A 19,784-nucleotide genomic window follows, 5' to 3' on the forward strand; every position below is an offset into this window, starting at 1 on the left:
TTTTTGTCTATTTTATGATCAATTATTTTGCAGATGTTTGCTACTAGGATCCCATATGCGTGTGAAAAACTAACAGCTTAGGAAGGCAGCTCTTCACTGCCAGAAAGAAGCTTTGTGCAGATGCATGAACTCCTGACTCCGTGCAGGAAGGAAGTTGAAGGCCTGGGCGTTAGAGATGTAAGCTGAGTATAGATTGAATTTTCACCCAACTTTTATTCAAGTCTCTTTTATAGAGACCTCTCACAGCCATGTCCCTCAGCCATTTCTTTTCCTCTAGTGAAAGAGTAGATGTGAATTTAAAGCTTTATACTCAATGCTTTCTTCACTAAAAATAGTATATAGAGGAAATAAAGGAAAACATTAGTACTACTATGTCAGTGTTTAATATTGCCTTTATTTAGTATTTAATGTTTCACTTCAAGGATTTGTATAATGTGCTTTTTTCTTCAGGTTTTTGACATGTGATAATCCCTGCTAGGTTGGCTGAGCTCTTAAAGAAAGAATATGAAAGTAATCTAAATAGTTAAAGCACTAACTTGCTTGTTCTAAGTATTGTTTGGGAATGGTACACAGAAAGAGAGGCAGCTCTAGTAGCGGAGTAAGGAGCACTGAGGGGACCCGTGTTTTCAATCCTATATAATTAAACATTGTGCATGTCTGTATCATGGAATCTTCTGAATAGTCTGAGCTTCTGAAAGTGTGTCCTCTGAAACCTGTAACTATTGAGGGACCAGGCTCAAATTTTCCAGATGCATACAGCATAAAAAACTGTTAAACTATTCAGACCAAATCAAGAATATCGACAATACCAAAGCAGAACAAGTAACTAAGTAACAAGGCACTACTTTGGGACAAAATTAACAGTCACCAGGGCAAATGTGGATTAATGAAGGAAAGCCAGCAGGGATTTGTTAAGGGAAAATCGTGTTTAATTAACTTGCTTGAGTTTTTTGATGAGGGTCGTGGAATTGATGTGGTTTATATGGACTTTCAAAAGGCATTTGATATAGTGCCACATAACAGGCTTGCCAGCAAAGTTAAAGCCCATGGAATGAAAGGGACAGTGGCAGCATGGATACAAAGTTGGCTGGATGACATGAAACAGAGAGTATTGGTGAACATTTGCTGGAGGAATATATAGCGTGGGTTTCCCCAGGGGTCGGTGTTAGGCCCATTGCTTTACTTGATCTATATTAATGACTTGGTGTTCAGGGCACAATTTTAAAATTTTAGGATGTCACAAAATTTGGAAGCAGTGTGAACTGTGAGGAGGATAGTGAGAAACATCAAGAGGACGTAGACAGGTTGGGTGAATGGGCAGACAAGTGTCAGCTGAAATTTAATGCAGTGAAGTGTGAAGCGACTCATTTTTGTAGGAAGAAAGAGGAAAGGCAATATACAATAAAGGACACAATTCTAAAGGGGAGCAGGAGCAGGGGGGCCTGGGGGGTACATGTGCACAAGTCACTGAAAGTGGCAAGTTAGGTTGAATAAGCAGTTAACAAAGCACATGGGGCCCTGGGCTTTAAAAATAGAGGCAAGTAAAGCTATGATGAACCTGTATAAAACCCTGGCTCGGCCTCAACTGGAGCATTGTATCCAGTTCTGGACACCACACTTTAGGAAGGATATGAAGGTATCAGAGAGGGTGAAGAAAAAACAATCACAAGAATGGTTCCAGGGTGAGGAACGTCAGCTACTTGGATAGATTGGAAAAGATGCGGCCGTTCTCCTTGGAGAAGAGAAGCTTAAGAGGAGATTTGACAGATGAGGAGTCTGTACTGAGTGGATAGGAAGAAGCTGTTGCTGCTGCCAGAAGGGTCTAAAACCAGAGGACACGGATTTAATGTGATTATCAAAAGAAGCAAATGGTGACATGAAGGGAAAAATTTGCAGGGCTACGGGGGGAAAGCAGGGAGGGTGGGACTAGGTGAGTTGCTCTTATTGAGAACCTGAATGGATTTGATGAGCTGAATGGTCTCCTTTCTGTGCTATAACCATTCTTCGATTCTACAACTAATAGAAAATCAAACAATGAAATTCCTCAATTTTTATATTCTGAGCTTTTGCTCCTGAGCCAATAATTTCTACTAAGGAGTCTGATAAAATCACTAAATAGTTATTTTGCACTGTTTCCATTTTTCTATTTCATTGAAGTCACTGTTTACAGTTCAAAATAATAGTAAATACAAAATATGACACAATTCTGAAAAATAATCGCCAAACCTACCCATCCTATTATGCACTTTGAGTTCGAGGTGCCTGCAGGAAGTTTAACTGTATGACCTTACAAGTCTGGACTGTGGCCTGTGCCTTGGGTGCCTCAGATTTTCAGCTGCTGCATCGTCTGGTGTTAGCTTTTGCCCTGCTCCTCTGGAGCGCCAGTACTGAGAAACCACTGCGATAGTGGCTCTGGAGATGATGCAGAAAAGATTCACAAGAGTGATACCAGAACTGAGGGGTTATATCCATCAGGCTGGGGCTTTTTTCACTAATGGCGAGAAAGCTGAGGGATGATCTGTTAAAAGGTCATTAAGATAATGAAAGGGCTTGACAGGGTTTCCCCTTGAGCAGCAAACCAAAGCTAGAGGCCATAAATATAAAATAGTCACTAATAAATCCAACAGGGAATTCAAGAGCAACTCTTTTACCCAAAGAGTGGTCTGAATGTGGATTGCGCTACAGAAGAAGTAGCTGAGGCAAATAGCATTGATGCATTTAAAGTAATCTAGATAAGCACGTGAGGGAAAAAGGAACAAGAAGGATATACTGATAGAGTTAGATGAAGCAGGATGGGAGGAGGGTCATGTGGAGCATTATCACCAGAATAGGCCAGTTGGTCAGAATGGCTTGTTTCTGTGCTGAATGCTCGATGTGACTCAATGAATAGGCTGGTGTGGGGCAGTGGTGGGCAGATAGAATTTGGGCAGGCCACTCGCTGGATTTAACATGCCCCCCGCCCCCTGCCTTTAAACCCACTACTGGGGCAACATAAAATTCACCCAAAATTTACCCTTCTCCCCCTTTTGGAACAAGGATACAACGTTTGCAAACCTCCCAACCCTCTCATTCCCATGTCTAAGGAGGATTGAGAAGATTGTGGTCTGAGCTCCTGCTACCTTCACCCTAGTTTTCCTGGGCAGCCTTGGACATATCCCATTTAAACAGGTGACTTGTTAACTTTGAGTGATACAAACCTAGTTAGAACCTGCTTTTTATCTATTGTTATCCTATCGAACATCTCTACTCCCACCTCCTCCTCTGTGACATCAACTACATCCTTTTTTTTGTGAAGAAAGATGGAAAATACTCACTCAGTACCTCAGCAATGCTCTCTGCCTCAATGTGAACATTTCCTTTTTTGGCCTTAATCAGCCTCACCAATACTTTAACTATTCTTTCAATCTTTATATGTTGATCAATGATTTTTTTTTAGTTCTTTTTACGTCACCCGCTTATCTTTTCACATATATTTTTCTCATATCTTTTCTCTTTTATCCTTTTTCAATTTCCCTCTCTGAACTCTGAATTCTGCCTGAGTGTTGGCTGCATTCTGTACCTGACATTTGCCATAACCTTCCTTCCTTCCTTCATTTTATGTTAGGCTCAATTCCTTTGTCATCCAGGGAGCGCTAGCTTTGGATATCCTATCTCTCTTCCTTTTGGGAAAATATTTAGTTCGTACCCAGTGTATCGCTGCCTTGATGACCCTGCCATTGTTCATTTAAACAGTTGGCAAACTTACTGCACTTGACAGTGGATGAAAAATTACACCAATACTGATGCACAATTTAAACCTCACAGTGTAAAACTCCAGCATATATCATGGTTGACAATGGTACAGGTCATGGACCCGGATAAAAGCAATATACCCTCCCCTTCCACTTCATTTCCTGTCATTCAAACTCAGCTAGACTGTGCAAGGGAAGTTCTGCAACACCATTCCATTAAATAATTGTTAAGGCAATACAAATGGCCTTATTAAATGAACACAGAACCTTCTGACTAGAGGAAGATGAAAAACTGAAACACTTGGAAAAAAGAATGGTTCCACTGTGAGGTTGGCTTTCCTTCCAGTCACTCTCATTCTCCTCTCAGGCCTATATTTCCAACTCTGCTTGGTCAACCAAGCTCAATGCAGTCCTTATCCTGTAGTCAGTGCAGTTCAGTGATTCTCAGTAGATAGCAGTCAGGAGCGGCAGCAGTTGGAAACATTTGCTTTCCTAATCCACAATGAGCTGGTGACAACAGCAAACCTGGTTGAGATGAGCTAAGTGAGCACAAAACGAACATCATTTCATGCAGGGCCCTTGCTGACCTCTGTGGTCCACCTGCTGAGAGAGATGATGATTTTTTTTCTACTCTCTATCTTTGTTCCTCTTTGAATTCTTTGTCCCACCATTCTAATATAGATTGTATACACATTTACCCTCTGAACAACACAATCTACAGCTTTGCCGTTCTATTACCAAGTTCTACTAAGTATGTACAAATTTAAAACTGAGCAATAATCCCCAAAGTTTAAGAACTGGTACACGTTTTCATCAGAGAAAGATATCAGCACTGCAACCCTCTGTCCCACAACCCTGCTCTCTTGTGTGTCTAATAAAGATTGCATTGATACTGGGGAACCAAACAGAGATGGAAATATATGTACGAGAGCAGGATGTGACAGGGTGGAAGAGAATTGATCTCCAAACTACTACAATCATTGCACTATTGTGTGTTTATACAAATTTAAAAACTACTTTTTTTCATTTTAACATATAAATCCAGTAGTCAGTCAAATGCCTCCATCAACGAGGACAGGAAGAGAAGTTACAAGGTCAATTGCTTGGCAATTGCAAATGCTTCTATTAACTTTAACAAACAAATGCTGAATTCATCACTTTTTGGATCACAGGTCACTTTCAAATTGATGAAAGCAAGTGCAAAATACGCTGGAAGTACCTCAGAGAAACCATCGCTATGTTAATTTCAACTGAGGTGAGCAGAGTCCTTGGCAGGAGTGATGCAGTCGAACCCCTTCAATCTGACACAAAGATACAAGTAATGACGACAAATACATTTGATGTCAATGTGACTCAGAGCTGTGAACTAACTGGCAGTGCTGCCCAAGTGACCTGACCCTGCCTCTGCATCTGGCTGCTAGAACAGGAATTTGGCATGGGTTAACATTCTTCACTGCATATTTAATTAGCTGCACACCATTGCTAAACACTGTTCTGTGATTTTCCAAAGCTGTTTAGATTTTGTTTATCTAATCTATGCACCCAGGTGGACAAGGATTGCCATTTAAGACTGTGGATTTTTACAGGGGTGTTAGTAGTTTGGGGAAGTGTTGATGTTTGAGGGGGTGGGATCAATTTGAGACAAACTGCACCAAAATTCAACACTGAACTCTACAAGCTAATGCGCCCAAAGGGGTTGACACAGATTTGTTTCTGTAACCTGCCTACTTTGCCTCTCCTTGTGCCTATAAACGCGTTGACTTTCTGCTGCGATGGGGATCGACAGGTGCCACGTGCTCTCCTGTTCTTCACCCGGGTACTTCACCAGGACAAGAAATGCTGCCAAACTATCCAAACACCAACGGTGTCACAGTTCAGCCTGATCAGGCCCTCATATTAATGACATGCGCATGACCTGCATAGGGCCACAACAGGAAAGCGAGAGCAGGGATCCTGGCTGACATCCCCTTTCCTAACCCGGAGGCACTGAGCCCAACTGCAGTAACCCAAACACTCTCCTCTTTGACATCAGCCTCAGCCAGCGATCAAATCTGGGGCCATAATGCTACATGTAACAAAGATCTGGACCATCAGGGGAGAGGCAGATTTTTTCGACAGACAGCTCTAAGGAAAGGGTCAATTCAGGTTAAACTTTCTTACAGAGCAGAGAAATATGCCACATGTCCTGAAACCCAACAGGAGGGAACAAAACTGGCCAAGTCTGGGCAAGCCTGCCCTCCATCGCCATACAATGTCTCTTCATACATTGCAGGGTTAATAATTCACCAGTTCTTGGAATTCTTGTTAAGTAATTTAATTTGAGTTGTCTAGACAAAGCTAAGAGATCTGAATGAACGCTACAGTAATTTCAATTTACCCGACAGGATTGGATGTTGGGCTATGCTCCAAAGCACTCCAGAATTTGGCTGCTGTGTGTTTGAAAAAAAAGAATGTTTTGGCTTCAGACACAACACCATACCCGCCCACTCCACCGGTGTGCTGTACCTGGAGCATTATGGACGTCTATATAAGATTTTTGCTTTCCTGAGCTTGGTTTAATTTAAAGGTCATTCTATCGCATCCAGGTTGGTTGTGTGATGATTCTGCATAGGAGAACATAAGGACACAAGGCAAGAGTGGGCCATATGGCACATTGAGCCTACTCTGCCATTCAATAAGATCGTGGCGGAACTTCAGTTACACTTTCCCGCCCCATCTCCAGGCGGCTGACATGGAAATTTTAAGGTAGGAAATACAGTCTGTGGGCAATGATCCTAAACAGCCTTTGATGAATGGTGAGGTGCTAAATGGGGCATTGCAACATGGTTAGCAGGAAGTGATGGCTAAACTCAGACTGGTGTATAATATCTGCACAACCTAGAAGCAAACGTGTAAATATAGGACCGCTCTTAAGAAAATTCACACATTTTTCCTATGCACTGAAGTGAGCTACTTATCTTGAAACCCATCGACAAATCAATGAAATAAGCCAAGTCTGGGTTCGTGTGCACATCTGGGCAGGAAAATGTCTATGCTACTCTGTAGGCTTACAAATTCACCAGCCTCTTTGAATTCCTTTTCAGTCAAGTCAATAATCTGATGGAATCCAAGCAGCTCTAAATAAGTACCAGACATATGGAAAGAGCATTCGACAATAGTGGAAAACACTTCTGTTTTGGCCAACTCTGTTTAAAAATGCCGTGGATTTTATTCGTTTTATGGTGCTTGAAAATGAAGTAGACTTTATTAATCCTCCTAGTCTGTGTACATTTAAACAAAAGTATTTCGACTCAAATAGCATTGACGCATGAGAGTTCGCTTGCTTATTTTATTCTAAACAATGTTTTGCAGAATCAGTTGCAATCTGATACCTCAACTTAAATTCCAATCTGTTCAGTTTGCTGAACATCTAAAAGCAGAACACTCACGTAACTGGAAGGACTTTGTTTGCAGTATCATTGCCGTTTGCAATAGTTTGCTATATCTTCGTGAGTTGCATTTGTTTCATGTACTTCTTGTTCATTTAGAGATACGCACTCAAAAATCTTGCTGCTTAGAAAAGTTAAGTGTGACACAGCCACCCTCTGTGACACTTCCTGCCTCCTGATTCAGTACTTGGGAGATTGAGTAACAAACACCCTGCACCACAAAAACAGTCAGAGTGACATCTGGGAAATAACTTCAATCCAGTTGTACTCCCAGCGAATTCTGCAGCCCTGTACACATTTCACTTGTTACCTCAGATCATGCCATAAGCAAATATTGACATCAAGCCAGTTGCTAAATTGTAGTGCCTGCCAGGGAGCATCCTGTTTACAATACTTACCCGGGAATCCAATTGTGCTATCCAGGTGATAAATTAAAATCTTAAATGTTTGGCAAATGTCTCAAGTTAAGCCTGGAGCACTAGGTTTAACTTTAGACTTTACACCAATTTTGACGATAGCTCATTGACCTGAAATAGTAACTTTGCTTCTTTCTCCACTGATGCCAGCTGAGTATTTCCAGCACTCACTGATTTGGGTTTACAATCCACTGAGAGTTAAATATTTTTAAGTTCTGTGGGAATCAGGGCTGCCAATTCTGTTTGGATGTATTCCAGGAGGTTCTACCACATGACTTCCCATCTCAAAAACCCGACTTCCACTCGCCACTGGTCATCAACGTGTCCATCCTCGTGGTGCACTGCCTTCCCAGCAACTGGGAATCATACTGCAGTGCTTCCCAAATCTTTTTCTGCTGTGACCCTATTTTAATGCCTCAGGCTTTGTGTGACCCCCAGAGTGAAGGTCTAGGAGGTACGTGGGTTGTTGAGCAGAGGCAGGGGAGGCTTTAGTTGTTGAGCGGGCGGGGATCAGGAGTTGAGCGTGGGGGCAACTGATGAAAAGGCAAGATTTCTCCAAACATGGCTGCATTTGCTGCCGTGTCCGTGCATTCGCAGTTGTAAGTGAAGCCGTCTTTATAGCAGGCAATTTGCAGCAGGCGCATGCACACCCATCACAACCAGGAATCGCAAATATTACAGCACCGGCAACATCAAGTTAACAGCCTTTACTGAGGAGAAGCCGTCCCTTTATAATGTATGCAATTGCGGCCTCCCGGCAGTTCTTGAATCTCTCGCTCCGAAGCCTCTTCCCCCTTAATCCAGGCCCTGTCACCGGGAACAAGTGCGGAACTGCGAACAGAATTGTGGCCTTCATCCGGGTGGACCGGAAGCATCCCCGCCCTCCCCATCCCCATCCCCATCCCCGGAGACCCTGCCTTGATTGCCCGGCTGCTGCTGGGCTCAGTAACCAGGTGAACAGCTTCAGGATCGGAATGAGATCCAACCAGCCCTGTGTCTCCTGCAAATTACATCACTGGCTTCTGCGCATGCATGAATAAGCGAACTTGCATGGCCATCTCGCATTGACAGGAGACACAGTGCCAAAAAAAAACCGAACACCAATCTATTTACAGGTATTTTTTGCAGCAGCAATTGGGCCTCAGAGAGCAATCAATTAGGCTACACTCTCCAACAAGGAAAATGCAAGCATTTAACGGGACCCTACAACCGTCAGAAACCTGTCCACACTCCATGACCCACATTTTGGGAAGCCCTGTCATACAGGCTCTTTGTTACCTGGTTGGATGCATCTTGACCCTCAGTCAAACAACTTATCTCTCCCAACTCCAATATTTTTACGACTAAGTGTTCAAAGAAAATGAAACAAAAAAACGCACCTTTTTAAAATTTTAATGCCCACCCACCCTGCCCCCCACTAACTCCCCTCCCCCCCCCCAACCCCCCCAACCTCCCACCATCAGTTTTCTCCAGGGTTGCTCGCAGCCGTGTCCTGTTGATCCAGCACAATCCTGGAGGGTTCGTAACCCTCTTAGGAATCTCTCCTCCAAGGAGTTCCCCATTTTTCAGCAGAGACAGGTCTGGGCCTGACTCTGGGTTTGCACTGCAGGGCCTGGAGCAGTGCAGAACAGAAACTGCTTCATACTAACGCTAAGCTTGAAGTATGAATCTAATTTATGGATGGGCCTTCCTCTGTAGCACAATTGTGCACATTTCAAAACAGATTGGAATTGGATAGTGGGCTGATCAGCAGAAGATAGTTTCACACTTTGATTAGAGTCCTTCTGCTGGGGAGTCCATTTTGAAATGTAGCTTTTGGACCCGTTGTGCATCGGCAGAATTTTCTATTTGTCTTTCACCTTGACTGTACTTGCAGTGGTTTCCTTTAGTAGCTCATTGACCCTGTCCTCTGAAAGCACAAATATACTGGGCAACAATTTTATCATGGACTTAGTCTCCAAGAACAGGTTCTCTGCTTGCTGCACCTTTTAAAAAATATCAACACACACAAAGCAACTATTGGCTGTACAAGAAAAAAGCACACTAAGTTGTATGTTAAGTAACTTTTTCTACTTGTGGGTGAGCCCAGAACAAGGAACATGAATAAAGGGTATTCACTACTGTATAATCGAAATAAACTAAGGATTAAGGATGAATTCTTTTACATAGGCCCTGGTGGGTATGTGGAAATTGCTGCTAGATGGAATGATTGCAGCAGCTAGCATGCGTATATTTAAGGGGAGGCTTGATGTACGTATGCGTGAGAAGCAAATAGAGGAATATAGGGTCAGGGTGAAAAGGGTTAATTAGAGTGAGAGAAGACTCGTGTGGAGTGTAAACGCTATCGTGATTCAATTATGCTAAATGGCCGGTTTCCAAGCTGTAGGTTCTATGTAAATTTCTGTAACCCACTACGGATACATTATCAATGGAAACAGACTAATCTAAATTAGTCACACTGTAATTACACCCTCCCACCAGTGGCGGCACTGACACACTTCAATTTTGCGTCTTGCAGTTTTTCAGCCTGTAATGCAAAACAACTCTAAAGCTTTGATCAACTTTCATTTCTCAAATTGCTGAAAGTTTTGCCATTTACCTATAGTTAATACTATAAAATCTAAATTAAATCAGGAGCGAGTGTATAACTTTAAAATGGGGACTGAATTGTATCTATGTAACTTGATCCACTTACCCCTTGTCCTGTAGCTCATATGTATAGTTTTGATGCATAGGTAAAATGAATCAAAAGGCATGGTTGTCTTATAACTGCCAATGTTTAGGTGCGAGATTTAATAAGGGCAACATACCTGTTAAAACATATCGCATGAGTGAATCGTTGATGAATGAAATGCCAGCCAGAATATCCCAAAACCATTGATAATGTGTCAGGATGTGATGCACAAAACTGGGGCTTGGCTTCAGAAATTTATGAATACTTGACCAAAAAGAAGCTGTAATTAAAAATTATATCATTTAGGTTAAATTAACCATTGCAAGCATTGTTAATAAAATGCTAACTTTCATCCTTCACAAAGTTTTCTTTGTTATTTTTCTGACTGTCCCAAGGCAGCCGACTTCTTTTTACATTTAGGAAAATATGTTTTTTTCTGTAGATAATGGAAAACTGTCACACTGCTCACAGGCTTTTGGAAAAATTAATGCTTAAAATAATTCACATGAGTTACAAAAGATGCTTAAAAATGATAAGCTTTGCGTATTTGCATCATTGCAGTTTATTGTAAACAATGATTCAAATTATTAATATGTTTGCAAAACAGCCATGATAGAAACATTATGCTTCTGATGGACGTGGTAGTCCAGCAGTTATTGTGCTTTCCAATCTTACCATGGCTAAGGTGTTAAAAAAGGCTTGTATTTGCATAGCGCTTTCCATGGTCACTAGATGTCTCAAAGCACTTCACAGCCAATGAAGTACTTTTGAAGAGCATTCACTGTTGTAACGTAGAAATGAAGCAGCCAATTTGCACACAGCAAACTCCCACTGTGATAACAACAATGGCCAATAATCTGTTTTTGTGATGTTAATTCAGGGATAAATATTGGCCAGGACACCAGGGCTAACTCCCCTGCTCTTCTTTGAAATAGTGTCATGGGATCTTTCTCATCCGCCCGAGCATTTAGATCGAGGTCCCATCGGAAAGACGATACCTCTGACAGTGCTGTACTCCCCCAGTACCGCACTGGAGTGACGGCCTTGATTTTTGTGCTCAAGTCCAAACTCAATTCATTTTGTAATTTCTGAGCTAGCACCAGGAAATGACCTTACAGTTGGTTTTTCACTATTAGAAACCCAACTAGTTCACTGATGGCCTTCAGGGAAGGTAACCCAACACTCTACCTAGTTTGGCCTACATACTCCAGTTCCAAATCACCTGGTTGATTCTTAATGTCAACTAGGGATGGGCAATAGATACTGCTAGTGCTGCCCACATCTCAAGGGCAAATGAAGGGTATGTTAATTGTCCAACAACACTGAGTTCTTGATGAGTTGGACTGAATCAGGGAGCAGATAACATTTTGAATTATGGCACATCTTGAGTAATTAAAGTTCCTTTGGAATACACCATTCCACAGTAAGCACATTCAAAAAACTACAGAACATTCATTAATAGAATAAAGCTTACTCAGAATGAAATACACGTTCAGTATCACAACTTGAATTTAGTCAACTTGCCAAAGCAGTGTGCTTGGGTTCAGCAATTTAGGGATGAATGAAATGCTTCATTTGCTTGAAAACAACTGGGTGCCAGTGATTATGATGCATTTAAATTGAAGTTTTAATGGGTTGCCTAGCCAGCTATAACCATAACTCAGATAAAATCTGACTAAAAACAATGAGTATTGAAACAACTTACGTGTACTGCAGTTAACACCATAGTAACCAGTGCGTGTGCAGTCACATTCGTAACCATCCTTCCCAACGTTGACACACACTCCTTTATTCTGGCATGGGTAGTAACAGCAGGGGTTTACTGCAATAAGAAACAACCAAATTTAGAGTTAAAGTTCAGAAACATTTCATTGGCGAAAACTTTTACTGCATTTTCACTGTGTATGATTATCTCCTGCAGTTCTTGAAGGGGCAATGTTGTGAAATACATCTGCAGGAGGTAATTTTCAGGTACCTCAATGCTTGAAACAAACAGATGAGGCGTTCACCAAAAGCTTTGGTTCAGCACTCCATGTCCATATGAGAACAGATCTGACCTATGACCACCAAAAATCAGATTGAGACAATCCAAACTTATCTCTATAAAGAGCATTTACAGCTACGGAGAAGACTTCTATCCAGGCTGGATTTGTACGGAGGTCTTGAAGGCCAGGATGAAGCAGCCAATTTGCACACAGCAAACTCCCACTGTGATAACAACAATGACCAATAATCTGTTTTTGTGATGTTAATTCAGGGATAAATATTGGCCAGGACACCAGGGATAACTCCCCTGCTCTTCTGATCAATCAATCTACTGCATTTTTACAGATTTAATAGGTAAGAGATTTTTAAATGGCAACAATAATCTGCACTTTAATACAGATGCATCATTTCACTGATCACTGCTTTCTTTACAAACTTAATAAAATGATTTGTAATAAAGTTGTATTGAAATTCCATAGTCTGTTTTAAACAATATATGAATATATAATTTTGATCTGAAAAGTTAAAATTCCAATAAAAAATACAGGAGACAAGGTTTACAAAACAGAGACTGAGAACATTAAAATTACATAGAATGTGTATCAGTGCCAAACACCGAAATAAAAGTTAGCATTATAAACATTAAGCCCAGGAAGGGGTCACAGACAACAACCAGTACGCTGTCAAGATATTCAAAAATCTCGAATCAGCAGCGGAGTGACTAATGTACCAAATAAGTGGGCATCTTCCAATATTTGTCCAAAAAGATATGAAATCTTCAAGAGAACTGAAAGAAAAAAGAAAGAGGTGATTGTTTCAGGCAGAATGAAGAGGGGGCAAAATCTCACTGATAAAAAGGCAGAGGCAAAGATAAGAATAAGCAAAAAGCAAACAGCTGGAAGGAAAGGGCATGCGGGCTCGATCTGAAAGGATAAGAGGCAGAGCCCACAAGCCACCCACAGGCCAGAACTTTACGCTCCACCCAACCCCGCCCTTGCCGGTGGGTTTTTAGGCAGGGAGGGGGAGCATGAAATTGCAGGGGCAGGATTCTCTCTTGGCTCCCACCTGCCCAAACCTGGCAGCAATTATTATGCTGGGGTAGTCAAGGCCCCGGAGGGAAGCCCACCCTTGCCCCAGTTGAGGCCGCTTAAGGGCCATTTCCCACCCAGTCTCAATTTTTAGGCTGGTGGGCGGATTGAATCTCCGTGGGAGGAGACTCGAACAGTTAGATCTCGGGTGGAAAGATGGGGTGGGGTGGGGAGGAGGCGTGCCTCCATCAGAATCCTCTTCTCACTGGGGGTGCCCTCCCCTTAAGGCCCGGTGACCTCCAGGCCTCCCTCTCCCCAAGCGACCTATCCCTCGAGACCCTGATCACACCCCTCACAACCCCCCAGGCCTTCCATAACCCCACCTCCCCCGCGCTTTAGGACCCCTCACATTCTCATACTCACCTAGGCCTCCAGTTCCCAGGGCTCAGGGGGAATCGTATTATTGGGCGGGTAAATGATGTTTTACCCGCCGGCCGCAATGGCGGCTTTTCATGCCGTATCTCCCCAAACCCAAACACGCCGTTTCCATGGCAACGGGCTCTCATTCGCCCGCCACACCAGCACCTCACCGCGTCATCGCACCAGGCACCACATTTAAAGTACAGCCGCGCTCAGTGCTTCCAGCCCAGGACGGCAGCAAAGAAGACATGGCCCCAAAAGGCAAAAAGACTGCAGCCCTCAAGCACCTTTTGGATGCCGTGGAGGCCACTGTGATGTCCTCTATGCCCACTCTGACCGCAGCAGGGGCAGCAACATTCCCACTCTGGCTTGGTAGGTGATGGCAGTGGTGATCAGTGCCAATGCTGCACAGAAGAGGTTGGCCATCCAATGCAGAAAGAGGATGAATGATCTCACCCATGTCACCAGGGTAAGGCAACCATCTCCTCACTCTAAACCCACACTCACAAGCCCATCACACATTCACTGGCATCTCACTCACTGCCAGCTCAAGGGACATCACCACTCACTCTCTCACACACACCCCCTCACATCACCACCTGGCTTCATCTCCTCTGGAGGCTGCCTCCTCAGCCCTTGCCCACTTGAGGCCACTTGCACAGATCAACATGTGCCCCACACACACCCTGGGATACCCCCCTTCCCCAGTACAGCCCTCGCCCTGCAGCCTCTTCCCTTACCTGAGGCTACATCTCCCTCTTCCCCAAGCAAGCCCTGGCCCTGCAGCCACCCCCACCTTACAGCTGGTCTAATAGAGACCTGCCCATGAGGCCCCCCTACCCTAACAGTGATGAGGTGCTGCCTGTGAAGCCTGGTGTTGATGACTGTGAGTGTTGCCCGGAGCAAGGTAGGCAAACAAACCTCGAAGTGCAGCTCGCCAGGTGCACACCTTCTATGTGCTGTTGTGAAACACATCAGCGTGTTTTCCTGCTGATATCGTGAAAGCGATTTTTGGCCTTCTTGTCATATTGTCCGCTCACGCCACTGAACACGCCCAACGCCAGGGGGGGGATGGGGGACATACAACATCCCAGTTTAGTTTCAGGCAGCCCCGTGCAGTTCCTCTTCCGACCACTGCAGCGCTGTTGCTGCAGGGACTGGAGTGCTGCCAGCCAATCAGAGTGGCCGGCAGCTCTCCAAGGCGGGTCTTCCTCCAGGGTGAGGGGCGGAAGTCCCACCTGGTACCAATCAACACTCATTTGAGCCTAAAATGGCCGCGAGACAGCCGGAGTCAAGAGGGGTGCGTTCCCCACTGACTCTCCAGATAGTGGAGGCCAAGCCCCCTGCCATCCCAAAAGTTCAGGCCGCCAAGTTGAACAAGAAGCTGATGGACATGATTAACTGAACACTTTCCAATTGGACGTCTGACAATCACACCAATGTTTCCAGATGGAGCACAGCTAATTGAGCTGGGAAAGAAACATGGCCAGCTCTGAGTGGGCAATTTTTTCACAGTTGCTCAAGCCAAGCAGAGTTACAAGCCAATTCTAGTCAGAGCCAAAGGCTTGGGGTGCAGCAATACTTTGCAAACAAAGGGCCGTCGACAGGGCGACCAAGGGAAGAGATCAAGGTGATTTCATCAAGTTATCAGCCTTAGAAAAATTGATGTTTAAGAATTGCCCAATTGCTTTGGTTGATGGCAGATTCTGTGTTCGATGTTACGCAAATAGGTTTGAGCATAAACTTGGAAGGGGAGGGGGTGGAATTTTCAAAACGGCATAAATTTGGATACAATTTGCTTCGGAATTGCCTTCAGCACCTAAGTGGAAACTCTACCCCATCAACTCTTGTAGATTGCCTTTGGCAGATGTTTCAGAATGACAGCTCTGAAGGTGGATAAGTGTGATATTAGTTTGGTACAAAATCTTAAACTGGAGGGCCCACATCCTATTACAAAATTTTGGAACTGTCACCCAAGTACCCTTCCATTTCCGCACCCCGCCACCCCCCCACCCCCCAGCTATTTCAGTACTTAATTCGGCCACCCACCCACCAGTTGTGTAAACCAGATGAATGCATATTATTTTCACAGGATGCAAAGGCACACCGTGGCATGTCAGTAACTATAGCTGTCGCTGCAGACAGGGGTCATTCATGAAAGTGGAGAGCTCCCACCAGTAAACCAGGCAACAGGAAGATCCTATCCAAACTCACCAAAAAATGGCACGTTCTAAGGGAGATAAGTGTCCCTCATTCACTAAAGCGATACCAGTCCCTTCCTTGCACAGGGCAGAAATAATCTTTCGCTACCCAGTGGGTGAATTTAATCACTTGTCATTCAGGGAACATACCAAAAATGGCAAATAAAAAAATCCACACCAAAATAGGTAAGTCTCAGCAGACCGTTTATTTAGCAATCAAGCTTTTAAACTCCCTGTATGACTGGCAAGGGCTCAAAGCAGTTTTAGTAGCTGTTCACCAGATCAGCCATTTTGTAGCGAGTTTTAACAAGGTAAATACAAAGGACAAATCAGCCGGCAGAATTCAAAATTTGTATCGGCCGGTTCGTAACACCACACGGAACACGTCCAGACAAGAACTCTGGAACTCAGAAGACATTCAGCATTTTTATTAACACCTTTCAAGTGTCTACCTAGGGAGAAAAGGTAGATCATTTGTCCCTCCATCGTTAAGACTGAGGTTGCGGTGCACGTCAATATGAAATCATATCTTTTGCCTTGCTTCAGGTAGTTTCATTGGCAGCTGGTGGTTGCCTGCTTGCACAGCTTGCCCGTGAGAGAACCAGGAATTTGGGCCTGCTTGCACAGAATATGCAAATTGTTTTCATTGGAAACATATAACACACAACTTGGGCCGAGATAGCAAATCCACGAATGACGTATTGGGACAGGAGCTAACATCTTAAAAATCAACAATCCTAAATTCCCTATATTAATGTTTGCTTCGCTTATTGATTATTGCTCACTGTCACTCAGTGTTGCTTCTTCAATGTTGAACACATAATCCGATCCATGACATGTGCTGAAAACTTTGGCGGAATTGTCCCAGATTTGCACTAAGTGTGACAGCGGGTGTGAAAAGCGACACTTTACCCATCGGACGCAATGGTGGGGCTTTCGTGCTGTATCATCCCCTTCGCAGTGCGTCCCGCATCGTTAATAACGCATTCACGGGAACTCCGCCGGATCGCTGGCGGGCAGGCTCGGATCTGTCCACCGCGCCACGTGACCTCAGCGCTTCCTCACTCCGGGCGCCATATTTAAAGTGCACCAGAGTGCGGCCTACTTCATGTCTCCAGACCAGGACTGCTCCAGATCACAGACGGCCCCGAAAGCAGGGAAGACGGCAGCCCCTAAGTTTAGTGACACCTCTCTGGGGCACCTGCTGGACACAGTGGAAGCCGCCGCAATGTCCTCTCCCCCACTTTGGCCGCAGGAGGTCCACCAGAGTCACCAATCCGGCCTGGGAGGAGATGGCAGTGGTGGTCAGCACCACTGGAGCACAGAGGAGGTCAGTCATCCAGCACAGGAAGAGGATGAATGTTCTCATCCATTCTGCTGGGGTAAGTCAACCACCTCATCACTCTCAAGTCACACACTCACAAACCCATCACACATCCACAGGCATCTCACACCTCAAGGGACAACACCACTAACTCTCACACACACCCTCACATCTCCATCAGGCTCATATCCTCTCGAGCTCACATCCTCATCCCGTCCATGGCTCCGCTCATCACACAAACATCCCACACAGCGCCATGTGTCCTGCTCACACTCTCTCCATCTGTTTTCATGCAGGAGAAGCTGGCTCACATCAGCAGGGAGAGGTCCCAGACCGGGGGTGGAGTGGACCACATTAGGCCCCTCACTCACTTTGAGGAATGTGCCATCGCGCTGACTGGTGAGGATGTGGACTGTGCCTGTGGTGACGGTGAGGTTGGCGCCAAACACCCACCCGACAATCGTGCACCACATCATCCCTCTCTCAACACAACTGTGAGCGCTCTCTCTACTACTTTTTATTCTGCAGCCATGTACTAATTATCTATAATTTGGTTCACCGGGAGCTCTGCCAAGCGACCATCACCCTCAACCAGCCAGTCCCTCAGCTCCATCCACATCCTCATCTCCAGCCAAGAGAACACCGCCTCCATTGAAGAGCTGGGAATAAGCAGCCTGGAAGACCCATCACAGCGCTAACCCACACCCTCCACCAGCGCAGAGACACACACTGCAGTGGGACCTAGATCTAGAGCAGGCTTGGGTTCACAATCTGGTGGTCACCACACAGACACGTGTCTGCAGGAGGCAGGTTTACTGAGCTCCCCGGCACTCGGAGGGCTGCTGGGGAAGAGGCACCTGTGAGGTCCGAGTCGACGACCTTCAGATTTGGCCTCCCAACTCATCCTGGAGAGTCAGCAGAAGGCGGGAGAACATCACGCAGAGCTGTTGGAAGCCCCCTCAACAGAGTGGCACATGAGTTGGGGGAGTGTGTCCGCCTGCTCGCTGAAGTGGTGCCCACATGTGCCCGTATGCAGGTCTCCATGGGAAGGATGACGGTCGCCATGGAGACCCTGGTCCAGCAGAACGTGGAGATGTCTGCAGACCTGGGCTCCATCGTGGGTGCCATGGGTGAGTTCCTGAGTGGCAATGTGAGAGGGAAACGGGGCACCTCAACGTCCCTCCAGGTGCTCCTTCCCCTCAAGGAGTCAGACTGGAGCCCTTGCACACCTGAAGGGTGCAGGAGCGGCAGCTGGACACACCTGGGTCATCCATTCAGGAAGCTCAGAGGCTGTCCTTTCTCTCCAAATCCCTTTTGTCTGTGACCCCCTCAACCTCGTCTTCTGTCACCGCAGTGGGAGCAGCTGTCCCTCAGGAGGACAGCCAAAGCAAACTGGGGCTCTTAAGACCTCGGCTCTCCAGAGGATGAGCACCGAAGTCATTAGAGGTAACAGGGTCAAACAGTGCACAGACTGTCTCCACCCCTGCTGCGGATGTCAGGGCAGCGCCTAGAACAAGTGGTAAGCCTAGAAAAGTTAAGAATTTCTGATCACAAGTGGTTGTACGGCTGAACACATTTTGTCAATTTATAATGTGAAAATATATTTACTTTCACTGAATAAAGAGTAATGTTGTCTTTCAGCTTCAGTGAGAGGCTTCTCAAGTCCTCCCCCTACATCGCCCCCATGGGAATTCAGCTGCACGCAGCAGGACAAGGAGTGATTCTGGAGGGAGACGTGTCTGTGGCAGGGCCTTTTGGAGCCTGGTACTAGCTCTCCTCCCACGCACGCGGAGCCTTCATCCGTCCCCCTCATCTCACTGTCCCGGGAGTTTTCAGTGCTGTCGGCTGGGATTCTCTTTCAGTTCACCATCTGAGCCGACCTGTGTCTCCGCCCACCCACTGATCACACTCCCAGACAGCACCTGTGCCCGTCCAACATGGGGCTCCGCTCATTCGACAATGATGGTCATGGTCAAATATCCCCCTGTCCTTTCCCCTTCCCCAGTCACCCATGTCCTTTCCCCATCACTATCGACCCCACTGCCATCACCTTCCACCTCCCCATCGTCACCTACCAACCTGAACCCTTGTTGTTCCAGGATGTCCAGGTGAACATGTACATTCGCCACCTTCCTGAGAATCCTACCCCATCCACACTGATCTCCCTGACCTCCTCATTCCCACCCCCAGAGTCCATGTCTGCCTCCAAGGCCCCACCAACCACCCTCACCACCCCTTCTACATTTACTGACACACCCTCATTCTCCCACCCTACCAGGCCCCTCTGACACTCACCATTCCCTCCTACCACGTCCACCTTCAGTTTAGTCCCCAGGAGACAGTCACTAGACTCCATAGACAACTCCCTTGCACATTTACCTGGACTTCACTGCACCCCCCCTTACTTCCTCTTCCACCCTTACACCCTCCTACACCCTTACTCTCTCCTCCACCCTCACTCCCTCCTCCACCCTTATTCCCTCTTCCACCCTTACTCCCTCCACCATCCTTACTCCCTCCACCCTTAGTCCCTCCTCCACTTGGACACCTTTCCCGGTCTGAGCTCCCTCCTTTAC

General features: G+C 45.5%; 1 protein-coding gene across 1 annotated transcript in view; it reads right to left on the reverse strand.

Annotated features, from left to right (window-relative positions):
* The window catches only part of LOC144685393 (prostaglandin G/H synthase 1-like), a 90,477-nt gene that overhangs the window by 64,790 nt on the left and 5,903 nt on the right, over positions 1–19,784 (reverse strand). Inside the window, exons 3-4 of the mRNA XM_078549811.1 lie at positions 11,955–12,071; positions 10,386–10,529 (exon numbers count right to left, since the gene is read on the reverse strand). Of these exons, the coding sequence (XP_078405937.1) occupies positions 10,386–10,529; positions 11,955–12,071 (261 nt within the window). The remainder of the gene's footprint in view (positions 1–10,385; positions 10,530–11,954; positions 12,072–19,784) is intronic.

The sequence above is a fragment of the Cetorhinus maximus genome, chromosome 10 (genome assembly GCF_964194155.1).
Source record: "Cetorhinus maximus chromosome 10, sCetMax3.hap1.1, whole genome shotgun sequence".
Lineage (NCBI taxonomy): Eukaryota > Metazoa > Chordata > Chondrichthyes > Lamniformes > Cetorhinidae > Cetorhinus > Cetorhinus maximus.